Genomic DNA, 25,815 nt, shown 5'->3' with positions numbered 1-25,815 from the left:
TACCTCATAAACATAGATCACAATAAGGCTGTACACTAATTTACCCTTCGTATTATGCTCCTGGAATTCTTTGACAGTGAATGACAAACACAAACACAAGACAAGGTTAGTATTTTATATGTACATATATATATATATATATATATATATATATATATATATATAAAGAAAGGGAGGTTAGGCGGTGGGGGACAGGTGGGTTCTGAAGAGGTGGGTTTTCAGTTTCCTGCGGAAGATGGCGAGAGATTCCGCAGTCCTAACTGAGTGAGGGAGGTCATTCCACCACCGCAGAGCAATGGCGGAGAAGAGGCGTGGTCGGGAAGAACGGCTGTGAGGGGACCGTCAGTTGACCAGAGGTGGTAGAGCGGAGGGTTCTAGCAGGGGTATAAGGAGTTATCAGGGACTGAAGGTATGATGGGGCGGAGCCTCTTGTGGCCTGGTAGGCCAGCACCAGTGTCTTGAACTGGATGCGGGCTGCTACCGGAAGCCAGTGGAGTGCAGTAAGGAGCGGCGTGACATGAGAGTGCTTTGGGAGGTTCAATATCAGGCGTGCAGCAGCATTCTGAACAAGCTGGAGCGGCCTGATGGCGCAGGTCGGCAAGCCAGCCTGTAATACGTTGCAGTAGTCAAGGCGGGAGATGACAAGCGCTTGGACCAAGAGTTGGGTCACCCGTTGCGTGAGGAAGGGGTGGATTCTCCTGATATTGTAGAGGGAGAATCTGCAGGATTGAGTGACTGCTGCGATGTGACTGGAGTAGGTCAGCTGGTCGTCAAGGGTCACGCCAAGGTTTTTGGCTGCTCTGATGGGGAACACCACAGATCCCTCGATGGTGATTGCAGTGTCGATCGTTGGGGAGTTCTTAGCGGGAAAAAACAGAAGCTCCGTTTTCTCCAGGTTGAGTTTGAGATGGTTAGCGAACATCCAGGAGGCAATGTCGGCTAAGCAGGCTGCAATGCGAGGCTGAAGCTGAGAGTCGGAAGAGGGGAAGGAGAAGAACAGCTGTGTGTCATCAGCGTAACAGTGGTAAGAGAGACCATGGGTGGAGATAACTTGTCCAAGTGATCTGATGTAAAGAGAGAAGAAGAGTGGACCAAATACAGAACCTTGTGGGACTCCAGTGTAGAAAGGGCGGGGGGAGGAGACCGATTCCCTCCAAGAGACCTGGTAAGAACGGTCGGACAGATAGGACTTGAACCATGCGAGTGCAGATCCCGCGAAGCCCAACCCCGCAAGGGATGAGAGGAGAATCTGGTGGTTAACCATGTCAAATGCTGTGGAGAGGTCTAGGAGTATGAGGACAGAGCTGAGCGACTTCGCTCTGGCCAAGTGGTGCTCCCCTGAGACAGCAAGGAGGGCCGTCTCGGTGGAGTGGCTGGCTTTGAATCCAGACTGATTCTGATCCAGTAGATTGTTCTGGAGAAGATATGGAGAGAGTTGGTTATAGACTGCACGTTCCAGGGTTTTGGAGAGAAATGGTAGAAGAGACACTGGACAGTAGCTACTGACATCAGCTGGGTCTAGAGTGAGCTTCTTAAGCAGTGACTTGACCCTTGCCCTCTTCAGGGCAGAGGGAACTGTGCCAGTAGACAGGGAGCTGTTGATCAAGGACGAGATGAAGGGCAGAATGTCGTCCGGGATGGCCTGAAAGAGAGAGGAGGGGATGGGATCTAGAGGGCAGGTAGTAGGGTGGTGGGATTTTATAAGTAGAAGAGCTTCAGAGTCAGATAGAGGGGAGAAGGAGGAAAAGATAGTGGGGGGGGCCGGATGGTGCAGGTTCCGAGGTGGGAGGGGAAGGGGGGAAGGCGTCGCAGATGTCTTTGATCTTCTTCTCAAAGAAGGAGACAAATTCATCAGCAGATAGGGATGAGGGAGGAGGAGGAGGAGGAGGAGGAGGAGAGAGGAGGGAGGAGAAAGTGGAGAAGAGTTTGCGGGTGTTAGAAGAGGCAGAGTTAATCCTGAAGTGGAAGATGGAAGATTTGGCAGAGGATAGGGTAGAGGAGAAAGAAGAAAGAAGAGAGTTGTAGTGGGATAGGTCATGTAGGGATTTAAATTTTCGCCATCTCCGCTCAGCTGGGCGAAGTTTGGCTCTGTCAGCACGAATACTATTGATCAGCCAGGGACTGGGAGCGGAGAGGCAAGCCGGTTTGGTGACGGGGGGCAGAGGGTGTCCAGGGAGGAGGCCAGTGCAGAGAGGACTATAGAGGACTTCTCCTCCACAGGAAGAAGTGAGAAGGCTTCTACAGAGGGGAGAGAGGAGCAGACCATAGAAGAGTAGGCACTATCTCTGGCAGCCTCAATCTCCAGAGCCCGAGCGTGTAAAAGCTGAGTCTGGTGCTCCTGTTTCTTGAGCTCCAGCTCTAGCTTTTTTAATTCCACCGCCAGCTGAGGATTCACAGCCGCAGTTGAAGGATCCATGGTCGGCAGTGGCACCGCCCTAGCGTAAGCCTCCGCCTCGACTGGGACACCTGCCTCCACCAGACCAACACCAGCAACGTCAGCTATGTCAGCACCAGGCAAAACTCCCTGTTTCACCAACTCAGCCTGCACCACAGCCTTTATCTCCCTCTTAGTAGCAAGATTATGTACTGATATGTTATAAAAATCAGCCACTACTACGAGATCTGACTTGCAACAGCGGTTGAACTGTCCCACCATCGGACGAATAACAAATTCCTCCAAATGGAATTCCATTTCAAATCACTCTCCCACCAACAAATGAAAACTGCCAAAACAAACAACTTCTTACCCGAACCAAATGCAGCAGCCAATACTGGAAGACTAGCCACCGGACCACGAGCCCCCAGAATTTATGTTACGACCCCATCTAGGGTGGGGTGAACATAAATGCATGGGAGAAACCTCCTTCTCCTGCCACCCGAGTGAACCCGAAAACACCCATACCGACACTGATATAAAATAGTCAGCTTTTTTATTACTCTATATATAACTATTTACAAACACAAAAGACTTCGGGGGTGAGCCAGGCCAAAACAATAAACAAAACACATCTAACTAATAGGGAAAGGGAATAACCTCCAAAGAATACCAAAATAAAGACAACTCAACTTTCCTCCATAACTAACATAAACAGGAGAAAATACATTTAAACGGAAATGGCACCCACCCTCTACGTGTGCTGACTGTAAAAAAGCAAACACAAAAGAAACCAACACAAAAATGCACTATTAACACCTATTTACAAGTTTCATTTGATGTGGACTCACGAGTCCACATCATTATCACAAGAGTTAAAAATAATTAACGACGCGGCAGCAGGAGTCAAACAGGAGGTTCCGCGCCAGATGTGTCCTGCGCAGCCATCGTCTTTTAAACTTCCCTCGGATGTTCCCCAACCAATCGTGACCTGCCAGCAAACCTGAAAAGAAAAATCGGGCGGGGAGCAAGAGGGAGAGATAGAGACAGAGGGAACACGCGGTAACAAAAAAATATGTCCAAGGACGTAACAATATGACACAGACATTCACTCACATATGGGTTTTACTTACTGATAATGTGATTTCTGTCACTGAACCTGAACTTAACACAAACACAAATAAATTGGTCAAAAAAATAGACAAAGTTCCAGAAGACACAGGGGAAGTTTGAAAAAAAAAAGTGTCCATACCAATAGTCAAAAAAAGACTTCAAATACAAGAAAAAAATAAGCAAACAAACAAAACCAAACACTCAACAAACAAAAAACCACAACCACAATTTACTAGTCAAAACTCCAAGACTGAATAACGAAAAAAAGTAACAAATGCAAGACTTAATATACAAAATAGACAAGACACAGGTGCAGCTAATGACAGACAAGTGCATGTTCTGAAGCCCTGTGATATATCATGTTACACACTGTTTACACATTACACACTGTTTAAAACTGGATATTCAAAACTGGACTCTGTTTAGAATTACACACTGTTTAAAAATAGATTGAAAACTGGATGCTGTTTAAAACTGGACACTTCGTAAAACTTGATATTGATTAAAACTGTAAAATAAAACTGGACATTGCTTACTGTCACACCAAAAAAAAAAAAAAAAAAAATGAAAAAAGACTATTTTACTACCATTTTTAATCTTATTATAGAAAAAGATCTTACATCACACATATCACTGTGAGCATGTATGTGAACATTAGTACATTTAATTGCAATAAATAAATAAATAAATAAATAAATAAATAGAATGAATAAATATCTTGTTCGCTTCTTGCAGAGAGTGATACACTGCCCTCTGCTGTTAGGATGAGGTATGACACACATATTTCACAGTCTTACACTTGGCTCAGCTGGAGAATATTGATGGGAGCACATCATAGTGAAGTTAATCTGACAAAACAACTGGGGATTATCTCACAGTCTACAACTGAAAACTGTCTTCTGTCCCAGTGCTCCCAGTGAGTAAAATACTGGTGTGTGTGGTGTTTTTAATATTCTCATATTAAAATCATATTCTGTAGTGTATGGATGAGTGACAGACACAGAGATCAGTCCATTTCTACTTTCACCCACTGCTTTATTCTGAATCTTCTTTTAGTTGTTTTTTCTCTTTTTTCTAATTTTTCTTTTTAGGTAAGATTTCCTTTCATTCAAAGTGTTTTTCAATCTGATATATATATATATATATATATATATATATATATATATATATATATATATATATTTCTAAAACTTAAAAATGGAATGTTATTCTTAACCACTGTGATGTTCATTTCAGCCAGTTTTATCCAGTTCATTCAGAGACACCATAATCTACTTCATTAGCATATGTTCATATGTGGGTTTGAATGTAAGAGACACATTCAGCACTATCCCACATAAAACCTGATTCATCCACAAGGTTTCAGTCTGAGTCACAGCTGAGATGTAACATTTTTCCAAAAATGGGGAAATTTTCTTGACATCATGAAAAAACAAAAGTGACAGCTTGTGTGATCATAACTTTGATCAAAAATCATTTCATCAAATTTTTAGAAAATAAAAAATTAGTTGAGAAATGTTTCTCTGTAATTTTGGTTGAGTTATCTGTAATATACGTTATGATTAGTTGAAGATAATGATCATCTGATTTCATCCATGGACAGTATCAGCTCTGACTGTGCTGTTCCACTCTCACACAACACTGCACTGGTAAGATCCTCAGAGGAGAGAGTTTACAGCCATTGAAGAAGAATGGAAACATTCTCTCAGTGAAAGTGTGTGCGAAAGTGTGTATGTGCGTGTTAGCAAGAGGGTCAGAAAATGTCACTTTTCCTCTGTCCCAGTCCAGCTGCACTCTGATCCTCTGGAGTTTCTTATTAAATATGAGGGGTGTCCAAGTCTGTCCTGGGGATCGTGACCAATATTTGCCAGACCCATGACCCACACGCCAGATAACACCATGGGCTCCTGGTCCCTTCCTCTGATTTGACTCTGTGGCCACACCCACATACCAGTTTTTATTGTTCTCAACATCAATATCCCAGCAGTGTGTCCCTGAGTTAAAACCCTCAGAGCCCAGGACAAATACACCTGGATCAAATCTCTCTGGATTATCAGGAAGCTGCAGTCTCTCATCACTGTATACGTATCTCACACTGGTCAGATCCTCAGACAGGATGAGTCGTGGTTGTGCAGTGTTGGGGTCCAGAATGACAGGAGCTGAAGAGAGAGAACAGAGACAGTGGGAGAGATGAAACACATTTTCATTTAAATAGTTTCATAATTCCAGAAGCTCTAAGTCACTATATCCCTTTAGAAAAAGCCAATCCCACTGTGACAGACAGAACATGTATGTATTAAAATGAAGAGTGAACCTAAAGAGAAAACATGTTGTCAGTGTCACTGAGGTCATTTTGCTCTATCAGTTAAAGAACACCTCGACTGAATATTTCACTCTCTCATCTCACAAAACTACAACACACGACAACTGAAACAACGTAGAGTGAGAGTATGTGTGAGTGAATGTGTGTGTAGTGTGTGTGTGTGTTTGTGTGTGTGTAGTCGATTCTTGTGCATAATGATTTTGTGCTGATGGTATGTGACTTCTGACCTCAGGAGTAATTATTTGTATAAATGAATAAATAAGTGAAATTAAATCTAAATAAGTAAATTAATTTGAGAGAAAAAATGAAAAAATGTGACTAATTTATTTAACTATTTACAATAAATAATCAATAGATAGATAGATAGATAGATAGATAGATAGATAGATAGATAGATAGATAGATAGATAGATAGATAGATAGATAGATAAATAGATAGATAGACAGATTAACAGACAGATAGATAGATTAGGTAATAGATAAATAAATATATAAATAAATAAGTTATGAATTTAAATGAATACATTTTATTTGAATAAATATGAATGTTAATGTTTGGTGACAGGTTAGCACAGATTAAACTGTATCAAATTTTAAACAGTGTCTTGAATATGATCGCATTAACTGAGGCAGTTAAAATCTGGTTGTTTTTGTCCTGTTGTCCAGACACAAAACTTACTGTATTGAACAATCTCCTGCATCTTCTCCCAGACTCTGAACTTCAGGTTGCCCAGGTGCTTGGCCACATGGATCAGTGCTCCTGAAAGCATCTGTGGATCCTGCAGTGTGCACTGGGCTCTGGAATAACATTCAGGAGTCAGTGCTGTTGTTGGTTTGGTATCAGAGATAAACAGAGAGCTCACAGACAGCAGGATTACCTTTTCTTTGTGGCCTCAAAGTTCTGTGAAGGAGAGAAAACGGCATGATGTACTGAATGTTTATGATAAATGGGAGAGAGAGGAACAGTATATAATCTTAATTTACCTTCAGGAATGAGATGTCTTCAGCTTTTATCTCCTCCACTATGGCTCTGACTGTGTCTGAAAGGTGTGTTATCTCTCTACTCATCTCCTCAATCTTCTCCTTCATCATCTGACTCTTCTGCTCCTCTTCCTCCCTCAGTGCAGCTATCCTGGCTGCCTCTTCATCTCGTAAAAACTGATGAAGCTTCTCAAACTGTTTTTTGATCTGTTTCTCTGTGTGTTTGGCCTGAGTCTGAAATGAGAAACATAAATAAACACAATTATCATGGTATGCTGTACTCATGATGCTAAATAATATCTCATAGTCATTGTTTTGTGTTAAATGACTGTATTGTTTTCATTACTAATTCTTCTCACCTTAATGTGCTCTGCTGTTTGATCACAGGTCAGTTTGACTTTTTCAAAGATCTTCAGTTTCTCCTGTAAGGATTTCAGTGCAGTCTTGAGTTCCTCCTGGAGGGAAGTGATACATCATCAGGTAGAGTCTCTGTGTTTTCCACTTACATACATTACATTGTGTGTGTGTGTGTGTGTCTGATACACTGATCCTCTATAAACTAGACAGTCAAGATTTTACTGAACTGACCTGGTCTGTGTTGATCAGAGACACAGGATGACAGACACACAGAGACTGTATCTGACCTTTCACTGCTACAGAAAACAGGTTTGAAACAGTCTGACCCAATGGTCTTAACTAACCCAACAGTGTTCATTCTAGGACTATTAATTACGCTTTCAATACACAGTTTTTCATAAATGCAAGCTTTGAAATTAGGAAAGAATTCTATGTCAGTTTAAGGAATTTGAATGTACCATGGCTATTTGAGTAGTGTAGGACAAAATTTGTTCTCCCAGTTTGAAATAACTTTTGAATGCATTTTCTTTCAGGAAACCTAGAAAATTTTTATAATGTTTAATAAGTATAATTTTTTCTTACCCTGTTGTCAACTGCAGCTTCATCAATTGTATAGAATTTGTGGTTTGAGTGTTTTTTTGAATCCCGACACACCAAACACACAGGCTGTTTATCATCCAGACAGAAGAGTTTGAGTTTCTCACTGTGCAGACTGCAGAACTCCTCAGACCCTGCTGAAGTTCTCTGACTTCTCTCCTGTAAGAAAGACTCACACAGGTTCTTTAACACAAGGTTACGGGGAGGGACATCTTTGGATGATCTTCTCCTACAGACCGGACACATCTTGGATTCCTTATTATTCCAGAACTTCTGCAGACAAACTTTACAGATACTGTGACTACATGACAGGAGAACAGGATCCCTGAAGATGTCACAGCACACAGGACAGGAGACATCCTCTTCTGACAGTGAGAGTTTGGTAGCCATTTTACAGGTGTCTTCCTGAATGGTGAAATTGTTTTCAACTGTACTTTCACTTTCAGATGAAAGAACATTAAAACTTAAATGAAACTCAGGATTTTCTGTCTTCTCTCTGACCACCACTCTGATGTACAGACTTTGTAAATCCTTTAGTGTTTAGTGGCTCCCAGATAATTAGACTTTTTGTTTTATTAATTAGAGTTTAGTTTTGCTTCTTACTGTGGTGATGTCAGTGCATACGAACTTGACTGACTAGGTGAGTTTTACTTCTTTCTTGCAGGAAGTGACAGGGGGTGGGGTTACAGAGAAAGGATTCTGATTGGTTCCTGATTTCTTTTATTAAAGATCAGTTTCATAGGGCAAGTCATTCTCATTCCAGAGGATTTCAGGACGTATAGTTTTTCCATAATTTAACACAAATGCCCATGATTTAGCACATCGAGACCCTTAGATTTTTAATTTAATTGTCACAGTGAGCAAACTGCCAGTTGGTCATATGTGTTCATCCAGAATCATATCAGCGCCGTACATGGTCACTGACACACATTAACCAGGACCTTCCTGAATTACTTAGATTACTTGGAATACTACTGTTAGAGAACAATGACAACACTATCACAACCTAAACAGTGTTTGGAGGTCATCCTGCAACCTTCATCTCAAAAATTCATTAAATTCTGAATAGCAGTTTTTTGCAATAGACCTTGTCACAAAGCAGCCCTACAGAACCCTGTGCAGAGCAAGACTTTGGCTAAAATAGGAAGAAATGTCAAGTGGAACCATGACTCAGTAGGAGGAGCCCATCCTCCTCTGACACAGGGATAGTTAGAGTATAATTATGTTATGAAGTAAATTGAGAGATTATATAAAATCAGTGATCGATGATAGAAAAGTCTGGAGAGAATGAGATTCATCTGAGGTCATTTCAGAGTCAGTGTGGTTTAGTGAGTATATGGAGGAGAGCACAGAACAGTCTGTGAGAGATGACAGAAATGTCTAAAAATAACGATACACGTCTTAGGTCGCCACTAATGACACTACGGGGTCAGTGTGGATTAGTGTTTATCAGGAATAAGTCAACAGAAGTTCGGTGTAGGTGAGGCTCATACATGTATTAAATATTGACAATTAGAGTTACAGTGGTTAAAACTGACTTTTTATTTCACTTTATTGTTTGGCCACTAGATGGTGCAAGCACACTGGTGCAGACTTTCCTAACAAATAGTCCTCTCCAGTCCACAAACCACAGCAAATCTAACTAAACCCAAGAACTCAGAATAACATAACTGTGTGTGAAATGTGCTCATTTAATAGACTAATTAATTAAGTTTCCAGCTAGTCTATGCACTGCAGAGAACAGCCAGGACTTTTAAAGACTAGTTTACAAATGTGGACAGTAACTGTATGTGAAATGAACAGAGCTCTTTTCATCAACACACTGCCAATATCCCCCTCACCACATACACTGTATGAGAACAGTTATCAGAATCTCTCACCTCTTCACTCTGTCAACCACACATGTCTCTCTGTTATGTGTTTGAGAGAGATGTCATTTTACAAACATATATGACAATAACACTGTGGTCTGTTCAGGGCTTTGTTAGGACAGAGGTGTGTCTCAAACACAACACAACTTATTTCCATGTTGTCACGATCACTGTTTGTTCTAGTTCATGGGTACAGGGGTGTCCTTTCGCTTACTGTCCTGTACCCCTAACCCCTGTTCCCCCCCTCCCTGCCAAGCTGTAAGCACATACGGGCAGCACTCACTCAGTGCAGTCCATAACAGGCCTGATTGTCTTTGTTACCTCAGCACAGATGGTGCAGTGCACCTTCTGCTGGTCTAATAGCTTTAACCTGGCAGCGCTTAGATTAGGACTCGGCTCAGTGCAGCTCCAGCTCTCATCGGGAAGGGCACATGGCCAGTTCGTCTCCGAAAACTGCAGATCTGCACGGAGCACCCATGGGTAAAGGAGAGGCCCCAACACCAGAGAATACTCTACTCCTCCCCCTTACACTCATGCAGTCTGCTCTGGACACAGCAAGGGGGCTGAGTCCCTCCTATAAACCGATCTTAAATTCATTCTGATATTTCTTACCCTATATGTGAGGGAACAAAATACAAATTCATATGCAATCAGAAATCATCTATAAACAACCGTGGGGACAGAGAGAGAAACAGCGTTATTCCAGGCCAAAAGTCAAGGCTAGAGTTTAATGTTCTGTTCTCTTTGTTTCTCATTTTAAACTGTTGAACTGAGAGTCAGACTTTTTTTTTTTTATTTATTTTGAACTGAAACATGGATTGCGTGGATAATTTTCCTGGCTGTTTAAATGTGACATGCCCAGTATAAACAGGAGTAAAGAGACGTTTAGTGAGTATTCCCTGGGCTTGTTTCCTGCCTTATCAGCGCAGCTGTGGCACTGCTACTTACATTAACCCCCCCCCTTTCCACCATCTGTTACTGAGAATGCCGAGTAATTACCTCTAACAGCATCCCCAACCACCCCCCCCCCCCCCTCCCCGCTGGAGCCTTTCTGCTGGCTGATTAGGTCTACCCCACCATCTCTGTCCCCTGGTTCACCCTCTTTGTCTAAAACACAAATAAACAGGCCAGCAGATCCAAACCAACCCGTGATACACGGCCTGAGCTGGGCGAGTAAATGGGGGTGAAAAAAGACTGGGGAAAAAAAAAACAGAGATCAAAACTTACACCGCTTAACTTTGAGAAATGTCTGTCAACTAGATCTGTGGCAAATGTCTGTGTGTGAATGTGTGTGTGTGTGTGTGTGTGTAAACTGGGCAACACCTACATCAGACTGATCAGATGAAACCAGGGCTGGACCTCTGTGTGCTCAGTCTCGCTGACAGTGAGTGACTGTGGACCCTTGCCTGTCAATCATCCTGGAGAAAGACCAGGTCTCTGATCAGAAGTGACCAAGGAACAGTAAGTGAGGATAAAACAAAAACAAACAAACTTTCAAAAACTTAATCAGAGAATGGGATCAAGTAAACAAACCCTGTGGTTTTTTTTTCTTTTTCATATCACATTTCATTTTTGGATGTGTTAAACAGTTAATGTAAGTGAGTTTGATGGTGCCCGAGGCCCACAGAGAGAATCAGTCAAGTCAGAGGAAACATGATCAACGACAAGAGAAGATCTGAGTCCATGATGCCATGTCTAAGGCTCAAACACCAGTGATCTGCAGTACCTCACTACTCATCACAGTGATCTACAGTACCTCACTACTCATCACAGAGATCTACAGTACCTCACTACTCATCACAGAGATCTACAGTACCCCACTACTCATCACAGAGATCTGCAGTACCTCACTACTCATCACAGAGATCTACAGTACCCCACTACTCATCACAGAGATCTGCAGTACCTCACTACTCATCACAGAGATCTACAGTACCCCACTACTCATCACAGAGATCTGCAGTACCTCACTACTCATCACAGAGATCTACAGTACCTCATACTCATCACAGTGATCTACAGTACCTCACTACTCATCACAGTGATCTGCAGTACCTCACTACTCATCACAGAGATCTACAGTACCCCACTACTCATCACAGAGATCTGCAATACCTCATACTCATCACAGAGATCTACAGTACCCCACTACTCATCACAGAGATCTACAGTACCTCACAACTCATCACAGTGATCTACAGTACCTCACTACTCATCACAGTGATCTACACTACCCCACTACTCATCACAGTGATCTACGGTACCTCACTACTCATCACAGAGATCTACAGTACCTCACTACTCATCACAGTGATCTACAGTACCTCACTACTCATCACAGTGATCTACAGTACCTCACTACTCATCACAGAGATCTACAGTACCTCACTACTCATCACAGAGATCTACAGTACCCCACTACTCATCACAGAGATCTGCAGTACCTCATACTCATCACAGAGATCTACAGTACCCCACTACTCATCACAGTGATGTACACTACCCCAGTACTCATCACAGTGAACTGTTTAAATTGTAATAAAAAGCTGTTTTTTCTGGAGTCACGTGAGTCTTTTTGTCTGTTCCCAATCTCAGCTGTCGTCTTCTTCTTCCAGAGACTGCTGATATGCAAGGGCTTTGTACTGAGGCTATGTTTGGTACACAAGTTAGTATAATCCAGCCCTGTTTTTCATAATCACACACACACACACACACACACACGCACACACACACACACACACACACACAATCCATCACACGCATGCGTAGTATCATGTCCACACAGATTGAGACGGCAGTTGTGAGTGAATGAATGTGTATAATCTGAGAGAAATGCAGAGATTACAGGATCCCTAATCCAGATGGATAATACAAGAGTGAACCAGTATGCTTGTGTGCTTGCATTTCCCCAATCTGAATGGTGAGAGGAAATGGAGAAGCAAATTTTTCTTTCTCAGATTATTTAAATGAGTCTGTTAAATATGCATGACTCTTACCAAATGGTAAGCATTCATTTCCACATACTGTTTTTATTTCGGTCATTGAAATGAGATTTATGAGGTAGAAAAAAATGGGCTGAGTCCCTCTCTGTGTCTTTAGTTTAATTTACGGTCTATTCTGAGTTTAGAAGCAGTTTGGTACAGAGAGCATTTGTTTATAATGTACTGCATTAGGGCCTAGTTACAGACAGAAGTAGAACCATCTGAAGCCTGATCACTGTTGTGCTGGAGAGGGTACACTTAACTCTTCTGTGTGGGAAATACTGCCTTCATTACACTGTTGGGTCTGTCTTGTGTGGTTTGTAACTGCTTAAATCATATCCGTACTCTGTAAACCTTTTCAGAACTCTCTCTCTCTCTCTCTGTCTGGAAAGCCTGTCTGTCTTATTTTTAGATGCTGTGGGTTTGGCTGGCCAGAAACTTGAAGTTTTCCTACATAAGTGACTCACCCCTCCACTCCAACCACTGGGCAGGCCCCTCCCAATCCCACACTCTGCAGAGAGGGTACAGGAGCCGAAAACCTTTGACTTTTAACCCATGATACAAAGCGTTCTTTTTGCTTGTTTGTTTCTCTCTCTCTCTCTCTCTCTGATGTATATATACTTGATAGCGTACGAGTCTAAGTTTGTTTTACGTCAGATGACTGGATCACGTGTGGGCTCTCTGAGAGTGAAAGATGGACGTGGTGAGTGAGACATCCGACGACTCCAGTGACGGACCTGATCGTTCAGGGCCGTTCTCCTGGGCGAGAGTAAATACACCCACGGTGTACACGTCACAAACACAGCCCAGGGAACGACAATATTAGCATTTCATTCACTTACCCCGGCAAAGGTATTAGAAAAACCAGCCCACCATCTGCTCCTCCACACAGAATGTTGCTCGGATCAGTGAACCACCCCCCCCCCCCCACACAGCCAAGCACCCCACCTCCACAGTGAAGGACACACAGATACAAAGAGAACCCCTGGACAATCAGCTGAGCTGTCTGTTCCCAAGGCCCTGGTTCGGTCCAATGAAAAAGAACCACTGAAAGTTTTGGACCGTTCCAAAAGTGTTTGGACAGTGCAGCTCCACGTCAGACTTAATACAATACCTACGTCAGTGAATCTAAGGTAAGTAAAATGGTAAGTCTCTGAATTTATACAAAAGCAACTCGTGGCCAAAAAATCATGAAACAAGAGCTTTATTGATATCAGATTTAAATATACTGATTCAAATAACCACACCACCATTATGTCTCCTTTCTTTACAAAAGACACTGAAACCAACAGTTTCTCAAATAGTACAAAAAGTAGGAATTATAACAGTCCCACATGGGGATTCATGAAATTGACATAATATCATGAGCTACAACAATGAAATGAATAATAAATATATAGTGAAAATGCTGGAAATGCAGAACTGTGTAATGCTCATGTCCAAAGTGACTACATCCAGCACACGATAAAATGCATTCGATTGAAGGAAGGAGGAACATAATTAAAACCCATTTAAAAACTCACAGTTTGGTCGACACAGAGCGTATGGAGGAGTCTTTGGTTGTGCCAGAGGTTTCGTCTGAGCCTCTGATTGGTTGGCTCCGCAGGTGAGCACATTTCATAGCTATTGGTCCTTTTTTTCTTTTTTTTTTTTTGCATGTATGTTTATGTCTTTTCATCTCCAGATAACTGGGGAAGCGTCCGTTTTACTGGTTTTATTGTGTATCTGTCGACCACAGGACTTCAAAGGCTGATGGACAGCCTCAGCCCTTAAGGTGTGTGAAAGAGGTGTTTTCTCTACAGCTGTGACTATGGTAATATAGATGAGAAATTCATATTCACTCTCTCCCATTACCTGTCAATGCACCCTTTACACTAGACAGGGGAGGGGGAAGGGGGGGGCAAACCCACGTGACATTGAGGCTGTTCTGCAAATATAGTCAAAAGTGAACACATTCAAAAAACTGAAACTACACAGCACATTCAGAAAGTAAAAGGACAGAACACGGATCCTCAACCCAGATTTCTCACGAGGACGACAGAACCTCGAAAGGTTACCCGACGACGAACGACAACATTGGTAGTGCCCCTCCGAAAACGTGAACAAACAGATCGTCAATAAATATATATTTATAAATAAAAGACATGTGCAAAAGATTAAAAAACAAAAAAACAAAAACAAAACCTAAGAAGAAGGACTCCTCTTGAAGGTCCACCTGCGTCAGGTGAGAGAGGGAGAAGGAGCAGTCATGTAATGAGTAAGGTGCTGATGGAACAGAGAGGAGCTCCGTGCAGCGCTCCGCACAGAGAGCTCAGCGCTGTCTCTGTCTCCTCTCTGTCCTAAAGTGGATCCAGCGACTCTGTAAAACCTGAGGGAGGAGTTGAACTGCAGAGCGGAGCATGTCCAGACCGACTGTACCCTGGGGGGGTGGGGGGAGGGGGGGGGGCGGAGCTTTGGCGTGTCAGTCAAGCGCCAACATGCTACAGGGGTTCTGCAGATGTTTCCGGAGCATTTTTGCATTGGAGTTTGTTTGTTTTTGTTTTTTTTTTTGCAGGCGTATGCACGCGTGTAATGCTTGAAGAAATCAGGGAGGTTTTCTAAAAGTCAAACATACGCACACGCATGCACACGCACACACAGTCACACAAACACTCACACACAGAGGAGGGACACTGAAACAACAGTTCTCAAACCTCCTGTGTCTGGTAGGTCAGGGGAATCTGCCAGGATCAATGATGGTAGATGTTATGTCCTCCACAGGCATCCATGTCCCTTTCATTTACACACACACACACACATACACACACACACAGTGTTCCCTTCAGCAGTCCCACCCATTGTCCTTGATCATGTGGGCCAATTCAATGATGAACTTGCCCTCCTTGTATTTCTGACTGCTCTCAAAAGCATGTTCCTACAGGGTAAAGGAAAGAGAGAGAGAGAGAGAGAGAGAGAGGGAGAGGGAGAGAGAGAGAGAGAGATTTACTAGGTCAGCGTGAGAACAAGACATGTACAGTCCTGTTAACATAAAAATGAAATTATTTCAACTGTACAAATATGAATTATGAAATTATTTGTGCCAATCTCCCCCCCCAAAAAAACAAACAAAACAAAAAAAACAGACAAGCATAGGTCTACGTTTGACCACTTCTCATTCAAATTAAAGAACGGTAGAACAGAGTAGATAGACGTTTGAGAAATAACTCCTTTATACACCTCAGAGTTGAACTCCAAAGCTTTATCACTGAGTACCAATGCACAGTTCACTTTATCACCTCTCACTTCCATTAACCAGACAGGCCATCTGGGCACACGACACAGCGTCCTTACGGCCACACCAGTGCACCTGGCAAAGCCCGCGGTTCGCTTTTAATCCTTCTAATGTCATTTGTAATGTATAAAAATGCAGTCCGGCTAAAGCGTGTGTGTACAGTGAGGTCATTTCATTTCAATTCATTCCCCGTTCGTCTGAGCACTCTGGCCTGAGCACCTCAGGGACGGTGACATTAACACAGCATTAACACAGAAACAGAATGACAGGAGATATTAATACCCATACACAGATGGCACTGTGATTAAAATAAATAAATAAATATGTTGACATGCATGTTTTTCCACATCCAACGAGCAGTAAAACCTGCTCTCTCTCTCTCTCTCTCTTCTCTCTCTCTGTCCCTCCCTCTCTCTCTCTGTCCCCCCCTGACTTTCATCCATTAGGACTAAGCCCACAAACAAAACAAGGCAGAGCAGTGTCAGTTACTGTAACTGTCCTCACAAACACTATCCCAACAATACAGAGGAAGGGAACAGAGAGAGAGAGAGAGAGAGAGAGAGAGAGAGAGACTGTACCCGGCCGTGCTAACCCCAGCCATGCCTGTTACACTGTAATTAACAGTAACTGCCGAGTTCATTTTCTTTTCTTTTTTCTCAGTCCTGATGTTACAGTCTGGTGCTAAAATGAACTCAACCAACTGAAAAATAAATAAATAAATGAATAAATGAATACAAATCTGTGTCCTAGAGCAGGGGTTCATTGCCTTATTCAGTGACCTGTTTGCATATGCATGTATTTAAAAACAAAAAAACAAAAACAAAAACAACTGAGTTCCAAAAGCTGTCCTGCTTTATTCTCTGGTCACCGAAGGGTCATCGCTAGCTGACGGTTTGAAGACTTCACGTGTCCACAGCGAGTCGCGTGATGAGACAGATAAGGTGACGCTGATACGAGAGCCGATAAACTGGCCCTCTCTTTAAGTGTCTGTCGAATATATGCGGCGTGGCCTGTGGCCTGAGGCCTGACAGGAGATCCACATGTGTATCTCACACTCAAACACAGCCCTATATAGATAAGCACACTGTGTGTATGGGGAAGGGGGTTGGGGGGGGGGGGGTCTCTTAAAGAGATGGCGCACTCACATATTTCCAGCCCAGAGTGGTCTTGCAGTTTTCACAATAGATGTCAGCGACGGCGTGGAGACCTGTGAGCAGCACCCTCTCCTCCGCCGGTCCACACCCCACGTTCACACTGATACACACAGAGACACGGAGAGAGAGAGAGAGAGAGAGAGAGAGAGAGACACGGAGAGAGAGAGAGAGAGAGAGAGAGAGAGGCACCGTCAGCCAGGCCAGAGCGGCTTGAACGCAGAGATAAACGCGTGCTAGTTCAAAGTCATCACCTGACACGTTTGGTTTTGAGGTCACCCACCGAGCTGATACAGAAAGACATTCCAGTCAGAGTTTAGTGAAGGTTTAATATGATGTGTTTGTTTGTTTGTTTGTTTGTTTGCTTGTTTGTTTGATTAAATCATCAGGGGCTGCATCAGGTCCAATTCACCACCCACGTTAAGGAGACAAAATCTCAGTAAAATACATTTACACACTGTAATACATTTACAGTATTGCAACATTATAAACACATACACACAGTTAATTCATGACATGTTACATTACTATTCAGAAGATTCCTACTGTGTTTGTTTGTATTGTCCTGTTTCTCACTCATGTTGCACTATAATGTGTGTCACGACTTTTCTCGGAACCTTCAGTCATACATGAATGTAACAATGTAACAGATTCCAGTTCCATGGAACTGTCTGAAGAAAACTCCACTTACACTGAGTTGAAGAGGTAAGCCCTGCCTTGACTCCCCTGGAAAGACTGTAAGACAGACAAGAGAAACAGAGAGAGGTGAGTTACAATTCCCACTGTTTCACAACAGCTTAAAGCACAGCAGGGACACCTTGACTAAGGACAACATGCTGAAATTTCCTCTCTTGCAAATCATTCGGGACCACATTAGCTGGATTTGCCGTGTGATTAGCCTCAGACGAGGACCCCTGTGGAAGTGGATGACTGAGACGTATAACGCGCGTTTCACGTTTGTTGATTAAAAACGTGTATCGCCTTTAACCATCTGTGCAGGGCATTGACAGATGGGGTTCCCAGGAAAGACGTGAAACAAAGAGACGCCTGTGCTTTCGACGGCCTAAAAGCTGGAAGGCCATATGGGCACGGATCAGAATACCCCCCCCCCCCACACACACACACCACCCCCACACCACCCCCCCCAGAGTACCCCCCCCCACCCCCCAAGGGACGGCACTGAACTGGTTGGGCTCTGTGAGGAACCGCAGGGTGAAACAAGGAGCAGTTCTTTGACCCTTCAACACCTGCAGCTATTCTGTGATCCCCCAATGCATAATTAACACATCCAGGCATTGAAGTGTCAAATGTACACATTGAATCAACATCCTGTGAGCAGTATTTCCCAAACACTATACAGCAACAACACACACGGCTGTTCTGTCAGGACCAGGGTTAAGTGTGCCATGAAAACTATATATCCTTTAAGAGCGAAAATATCTGAAGGTGTTTAAAAAATGGACAAAAAAAAGACTAAATCTCATTAACGAAACCAGACGTCATTGTTTAGAGGGCTGATGCTTACTACCAAAAGAATATTTGCCTTGTGTGAGAGTGTTTTTTTCCCCCCATTACACCACATAAACATGAACGTGTTGTTGTTGTTGTTGTTGTTGTTGTTTTCAATCATGATGTTAAATACAAGGCTGTTCATGCTGCTGAGGTTGAGGTTTCTCACAAAATTTTGTACATTTTTTGCAAAGTATGTGGAGGCTGAAAAAACAGTTGATAAAGACTAACCCAAAGGTTTCCCTCTCGTTCTCTTTCTCTCACTCATACACACACACACACACACACACATGCTAGTACAGTTTTTGTATAACCACATCAGTCTATATTTATCACAGTGACTTTAGTACATCTTTGAAATCTGTTTAGGGAAGAAGAGCAAAGTCAGAGGACACAAATATCCCAAAATCCTCCACAGGAACAAAAAAGGAAAAAGAGTCTGGATTCCTGAGCTGTTTACTGGACCTAACGACTGAATCAAACGTAGCATTAAACATCTTTTCTGAACTGCGACATGTCCTGATTTCGCCTCTGTGAGTTTCAGACGTGATTATTTCTGCTGCAGTGGTGGGGCATGAACCCCCCCCCCCCACCTCTCACACACACACACACACTCACAAATACACAGGCACACAGGCAAACATGCACATAAACACACACACACACACACACACACACACACACACACACAGGAACAAATATCTAAATGGTGATAAAGCTCTCCTGACTTCACCATGTGTGTCACATACATCCAAACAGCAGCATGTGCCTGTCACACTGACCCACATTCTGAGGACAGGCACATTGAGGACAGGCAAACTAAAGACACACACACACACACACACAGAGGCCATGTACACTGAGGACACACACACACTGAGGATGTGCACACACACACACACACACACACTAAGGACATGCACACTGAAGACAGGCAAACTAAAGACAGACACATGCTGAAGACAGACAGACTGAAAACAAACAGACTGAAGACAGACAGACTGATATCAGACACACTAAAGACAGACAGACTGACGACAGACACACAGAAGACAGACACACTTAGGACAGACACACTAAAGACAGACAGACTGAAGACAGACACACAGAAGACAGACACACTGAGGACAGACACACTAAAGACAGACAGACTGAAGACAGGCAGACTGACGACAGACAGACTGAAGACATGCAGACTGAAGACAGGCAGACTGACGACAGACAGACTGAAGACATGCAGACTGAAGACAGGCAGACTGACGACAGACAGACTGAAGACATGCAGACTGAAGACAGGCAGACTGACGACAGACAGACTGAAGACATGCAGACAGACTGAGGCTGAATCCACTGAACCCTAAGCAAATTAAAGAACTGCCTCTGGTTTTAATGCTAAACTATCAACACCTCTGAGGCAAGACTGAACAAACCCCTTCTGCAGTCAGCGTTCCTGGAATGACAGTAAGAACCACAGTGACTCACGCAGACGCCCAGCCCTGGCCATCCTGACTGCAAAGGCCCAATGAAACTGTGCGTGCTAACAGGAAAACTCTCGCCCTGTAATACCTAAATTATTTGGAACCAGACTCTCTGGGCATTATTCACATTCTAGAACACTCCTGTAGGAGCCCTAAGGAGATCTGGCAAATTTTGAACATTTTTTAAACCAAAAGACTCTTGCTAAAAAGTCAAGGACAAAAAAAAAGAGTACTTGCAGCTTTACTCCATTTGAAAGAGAAAAGACATCTTCTCAGTGTAATACTAAACTTATACTAGGCCTGTTCATAAAGAGCCCCCCCCCCCCCCCCCCCCCCCCCGAACAACTCATAAACTGTGCAGTATGAGCAAAGAAAAACAAAACAATTAATTGTTTTCACCACACTTCCAAAAGTTGCACTGGACTGAACTAAGAAACATATAGACAAAACGAGGTACCTGAGTACCACCGGACGTTTTTTTTTTTTTTTTTTGCAAACTGACCCTGTAAAATACCCGCGTTTACCGAGGTTCCTATGGCTGAATCTGGAAGCGGAGGGCTTTTGTGGAGTTGGAGAAGTGAATGTGTGAGTGCCAACAAAGCCCTGGGCTGGCCATGCAATAAATCCAAAGTGCAATCTGAATCTTGAGTGAGCAAAGAAAAAAAAAAAAATCACATCGGAAAACTGTTGTACATGCCAGGGAGCATAAAGACGCAACATTAAAAACGTACTTCATCATCGCAAGGAGCCAGGAACACTGCTTAAAATTTCAGATGAGCGAGTGAGCCAACCATATTAGTGATTCCTCTCTGTTCTCTTAGATACAGATTTATAGCCCTCAAGCAGAACCTCGAAGAGATTCTACACAATTTAAATATTAGAAAAAGAAACAACCGTCAGCTAGGTAAACTCACTCAGTTTATACAGTAAAATTATGCATGATGAAAACAGGTTGAGAGTCAGCCAAACTGTTTCATTTAGTATCATGTTATAACCTTATAACCTTAGTATTATAATGACATAATGTTTGGCTGGCTATTGCTTTGCGTTGGCTTATGTTTCCATTTTAAAGTGTCACAGTCATTACATTTAATGGCTAATTAGCTAGCTAGTTCTTCAGCAACAGTTGAAATGGTAGTTGACTTTTGTTTTCTAGAGTAGGGAACGAATACAGGGAGTGAACAAAACAATTAGCAGGAGACAGCAAGAAAACATCTGTTCCCTCTACTCCCTGTCAAACCCTTCAATTACACCATGAAGGTCTGTCCAAAAATAAGAGGCATCTGACTATACCACAATGCTCTCTAACCGGCTACAGCTATACCAGCTCCTGATGTAAAACAACTGTGTCCACTTTAAATACGCGATACAAGGCACATTTTCACATTTTAAAATTCTAGGATATATATATATATGGCTAAATCTCTCTCTCTCTCTCTTTTTATATATATATACAGAGAGAAGGAGAGTGCGAGAGAGAGAGAGGGTAGATAGATAGACAGATAGATAGATAGATAGATAGATAGATAGATAGACAGATAGATAGATAGATAGATAGATAGATAGATAGATAGATAGATAGATAGATAGATAGATAGATAGATAGATAGATAGATTGTGACTAAATCAAAATTTGTAATGTTCAGTAACTATTTTGTGAGCTTTACGACATTCACAGATGCATTAGACCACTGGGGGACATCGCTGTACTGAAATGCAGAGGAGCTGATGAAACTCCTCCTGCAGTTAAGAAGGTTTCTTTGCAGCATCAGTAATGCAACCTGACTCTCTCATGTGTGTCTGAACATGAATTTAATGCGACATTTTTTTTCAGTATAAAGATTGGCCTCGGACCTTGGAGATGAGCTCGTCGTGGTTGGCCAGGTGGGCCCTGCAGTGGATACAGCTGTAGGTGCGATGGCAGTGGGGCAGGTAGGCCTGGAAGGTCTTGGAGCGCGTCATGGTGACGGCGGCGGGTGAGACTGCGCGGGAGCGGAGCAGAAAGGGGCGGTCAGCCCAGGACGGCTCGCACGGGAAACAGTGAAGCACACAGGTGAGGGCCGTGGTGGAGCACACGGGGGAGAGAGCACACCTGTACACAGAGAAAGACACACACACACACACACCCAGACACACACACACACACTAATCAGTTCTCAGGCTTCCTCCTGGTAGCTGAGAGAAGGATAGATAGATAGATAGATAGATAGATAGATAGATAGATAGATAGATAGATAGATAGATAGATAGATAGATAGATAGATAAAAGGCTGGTAATAATTATCAGTTGTGCAGAAGAGGAAAAGCTATAAACCAAAGGCACTCTGTCCCTCTCTCTCTCTGTGTGCCTGTATGGGCACAGGAACCCAGGCTCTTGTCTCTGCTAACCCAAGTGTTACATGCTCTATTAGAGCTGGAACGAGAGGCTGTTCCTCAAGGAAAAATGCTTAACCAAGCCATAAAGCACTCCAGCGACTTAATGAGCTATAAATGAGATGAAATAGTGATGCATATTGAAATTCACACTGAGCCAACACAAACAACTCATGTAACTCGAAAAGTATTAAAATAATACATCTGTCACATTCATAAATTAAGGAAGATGGACACACACACACACACACACACACACACCCCAAACCAGCCGAGGCAGGACTGGTGTAAACAAAGCTGTGTCAGCTAAGCGTGACTGGGTTTTGGGTTGAGACTGGGACTGAGTGACTGGGTTGACTGGGTTTTGGGTTGAGACTGGGACTGGGTGACTGGGTTGACTGGGTTTTGGGTTGAGACTGGGTGATTGGGTTACTCTGGTGTTTCTGCAGGCCTCTGGGTTAGCAGGCCAGGGCGAGACAAGAGGCTGGGACTGAGAGAGGACCTTGTCCGCTCTGGCCTGGCCCCGGGCCAGAAACCAGGGCATGGAGTCATGGATCTTTTCAAAGAGGTAATTGTATGCTCCCCCTTGTCAGGGACCTGCTGCTCTCTCTCTGTATGTAATTAGTATCATAACTCATTATCTAAGCCCTTGGTTACGGGCGCTTTCATTTCCATGCCCAAAAGCATGGCCCAATGAAACACTGTTTAAGCCAACATACACATATTCTATACATCATATCATGCATGCAAATCCCCAGCTATCAACGGTGATAAATTATATTCCATATATTTTAATCTCTTTTAATCTTTTTTTTTGCATATCATAATGGTTTAAGTTACAAAAACATGAGCAGTCTTATTTCTAATGCAAGTCCAACTGGCATGTTCTGTTTGTCTCCTCTGGAAAGCTTAAGATTAAAAATAAATAAATAAATAAATAAAAAGGTAAATTTAATCATATTTCACAAATCCCTCGCCACTAAGTGAGATCACCTAAAACAAGTCACACACGGAATCAGAGATCTGAAGAGACTCTGACATCACCAGAAACCTTTAGACTACAAGCACATCTGTTTTGCGTGAAGTTGTTACCACGTTAACAAAAACACATGCCCGTTCCCCTCTGTGTGTGAATCGACATTATCTACACGGCTTTGCTGTTTTCGTGAGCAAAAGAATACACTGTTTGTTAAGATAAAGGCGGGAAAGAAAAAAACCTCAGCCTATTACATGCATGTATTTTTAAAATAAGTGAGGTCATAATGGAGACACATGACTGGGGTGTTGAGAGGGGCCCACAGAGTGACACACTGCTGTCAACATGTACTTTATGTCGCGAATGTCTCCACATAAAAACAAATGGTTCAAAATAATCGTCACGTCTCCATCTGAAGATGAGAGCCTGAGTGTAGACACAATGTAAAACATTATGCTAAAATATATATATATATATATTCATATACATACATACATACATACATACATACATACATATATATATATATATATACACACACACACACACACACACACACACACACACACACACATATATATATTATATACATACATACATACATATATATATGTGTGTGTGTGTGTGTGTGTATTTATATGTATATGTATATATGTTCTTTTAAGGCAGGCATCAGTGAATTGAGAGAGCATTGTCTATCTCCACTGAAAAGTAGCTGAATGTACTTGTTCATGTTTATCAAATCAGCTGGTTAACGCTGTTATTGTTTTTTTGTTCTGCGGACACAGATCACAAACAATGTTTTCTTTAACTCACAGCGCTCCTGTATTTGAGCTTTGTTGAGCAGCACAGGGATCAACGCAACTCAAGAACCATAAAATCAACATTCTGTCAACAGACTGCTGTGTAGGTGTTGGGACTACCCAATGTAATTACTGTTTTTTGTTGGGGGTTTTTTTTTTCTGCTTAACCTCTGCGACTCACGGCTTCAACCGCTCCACACAGGGTGAGCATAATTACAATACTCAGTCACATATAGGGCAAAACTGCCTTTGTTTATTTTTGTCAAAGGATACTGCAATTCCGGGGGAAAAAAAACAAACACAACAAAACACTACAATACAAAAACCCACACACACACAATTGACGAGATTGTTTGAAGGTAACCTGTGCCGTGGGGTAGACATTGTTCTGTTGATAAAAGAGACAAAGCCGCACGGCAGCGACAAGCATTATTCAACTGGACACTCCCGTGTGGACAAAAGTTGACATCTGTGAGTTTGTTTGCTGGTCCAAATGGGCCTACGGAGCAGCATACAAAGCAAACCAAAAGACCGCTCACTGTCTGTATCTGACTCTCCTTCATCAAGTGTTCAAAGAAGACTCATTACTATCAGTCTTTTATCATAAGCACTGAACATGTGTAAGACAAACACGCACGCAGAGTGAGATTTGATGAAAACAACAACGAAAACACAACGCATCAGATTGCATGATTAATAGCATAATAACCACAGGAGTGCTTAAGCTTTTAATAATTAGCATTTACAATAGTTTTAGCACAGTACATCAAATTTCACTTCAACCAGTAAGTACAGCAGAGGAAGCCCACCAAATAAAAAGGAATTTCCAAAGTGTTTTTTTTTTTTTAAATGTAAAATTTCCAAGTCCACTTTAAAACAGGAAGCAAAACTGCAATAGAGTCGACATTGGCCTCTGTATTTAACGGATACAGGATGGTGCTAACGCTGTCCATGCACTGTGAGGACACTTAGACCTGACCCCGAAGGCTATCTGCTTTAGCACGTCCACTCCGTAATCTGCCGTATGTCACACACACACACTTACAGCAGCATCCTTCTTTTTCCTAGTACTTTCAAACCAGCTAGCACCAGCTCCTGAGAACCTGATAAAGGGCTTTTCTATTCCAGGAGAAAGTCATGTTTTAATACCACACCTATCCTATCCTGCAGGGGGATGATCAAACCGACACGGTCATGTGAGCCTATTCGAAAGATTTCCTCTGTGTAATTAAGTTCTCAAGGATTTTTTTTTTCCCTGGCACGTTTTTATTTAGCGGTAGATGAATAATTACTAACTTTATGTGTGTTACTGTTTTGAAATCCAGTTAGTACGCCAGTGCAGGACTTAAGTGGGTTTGATGACGTGAAAATAACTTTTCATCCCATTTTAAAGATTAATGGTATAAGATGTAGCTTCATCTCATCCTCCCTGAGGACAAACAGAAACCTTACCAACAAGATTACACACAATGTTAATACCTTGCAGGGGGTTTGAAAGAGGTCTTTTTGTAACTCTTATTTCGGAACTGAATGTAAAACATCACTGTTCACTGTCAGCTATATGGTAAAGCTGTGTAGTTTTGAACATGTTTGAGGTCTGTAAAAAAAACCAAACAAACAAACTAAACAAACAAGTGACTGAAAGACTTCAGCACGC

At 42.5% G+C, this 25,815-nt stretch overlaps 2 protein-coding genes across 2 annotated transcripts; both read right to left on the bottom strand.

Annotated features, from left to right (window-relative positions):
• Positions 1-3,249: 3,249 nt before the first annotated feature.
• LOC115828325 (zinc-binding protein A33-like) lies at positions 3,250-8,135 on the bottom strand. Its single transcript, XM_030792286.1, has 6 exons — positions 7,731-8,135; positions 7,151-7,246; positions 6,795-7,025; positions 6,490-6,604; positions 5,104-5,646; positions 3,250-3,377 (listed from the first exon to the last, which is right to left on the bottom strand). The coding sequence occupies exons 1-6, from the start codon at positions 8,133-8,135 to the stop codon at positions 3,250-3,252; spliced, it is 1,518 nt and encodes a 505-aa protein (XP_030648146.1).
• A 7,254-nt stretch (positions 8,136-15,389) lies between these two features.
• ypel2a (yippee-like 2a) lies at positions 15,390-21,980 on the bottom strand. Its single transcript, XM_030792918.1, has 4 exons — positions 21,861-21,980; positions 17,711-17,754; positions 17,014-17,122; positions 15,390-15,511 (listed from the first exon to the last, which is right to left on the bottom strand). Exons 1-4 carry the CDS (start codon positions 21,966-21,968, stop codon positions 15,419-15,421), a joined length of 354 nt encoding a protein of 117 aa, XP_030648778.1. The 5' UTR covers positions 21,969-21,980; the 3' UTR covers positions 15,390-15,418.
• Positions 21,981-25,815: the final 3,835 nt, after the last annotated feature.

This window comes from Chanos chanos, chromosome 15 (assembly GCF_902362185.1).
Source record: "Chanos chanos chromosome 15, fChaCha1.1, whole genome shotgun sequence".
In the NCBI taxonomy this organism is placed as follows: Eukaryota; Metazoa; Chordata; class Actinopteri; order Gonorynchiformes; family Chanidae; genus Chanos; species Chanos chanos.
This window is presented reverse-complemented; position numbering and strand designations above follow the sequence as displayed.

What these genes read in the sequence shown, in the direction of transcription:
- LOC115828325 (XM_030792286.1), bottom strand. Translation starts at nt 8,135, where the DNA reads ATGGCTACCAAACTCTCACTGTCAGAAGAGGATGTCTCCTGTCCTGTG. An exon ending in AAACAGCAGAGCACATTAAG is followed by an intron (nt 7,026 to 7,150) that starts GTGAGAAGAATT and finishes TTCTCATTTCAG; the next exon opens with ACTCAGGCCAAACACACAGA. An exon ending in AAGACATCTCATTCCTGAAG is followed by an intron (nt 6,605 to 6,794) that starts GTAAATTAAGAT and finishes TATTCCAGAGCC; the next exon opens with CAGTGCACACTGCAGGATCC.
- ypel2a (XM_030792918.1), bottom strand. Translation starts at nt 21,968, where the DNA reads ATGACGCGCTCCAAGACCTTCCAGGCCTACCTGCCCCACTGCCATCGC. An exon ending in ACGACGAGCTCATCTCCAAG is followed by an intron (nt 17,755 to 21,860) that starts GTCCGAGGCCAA and finishes TCTGTCTTACAG; the next exon opens with TCTTTCCAGGGGAGTCAAGG. An exon ending in GCTTACCTCTTCAACTCAGT is followed by an intron (nt 17,123 to 17,710) that starts GTAAGTGGAGTT and finishes TGTGTGTATCAG; the next exon opens with TGTGAACGTGGGGTGTGGAC.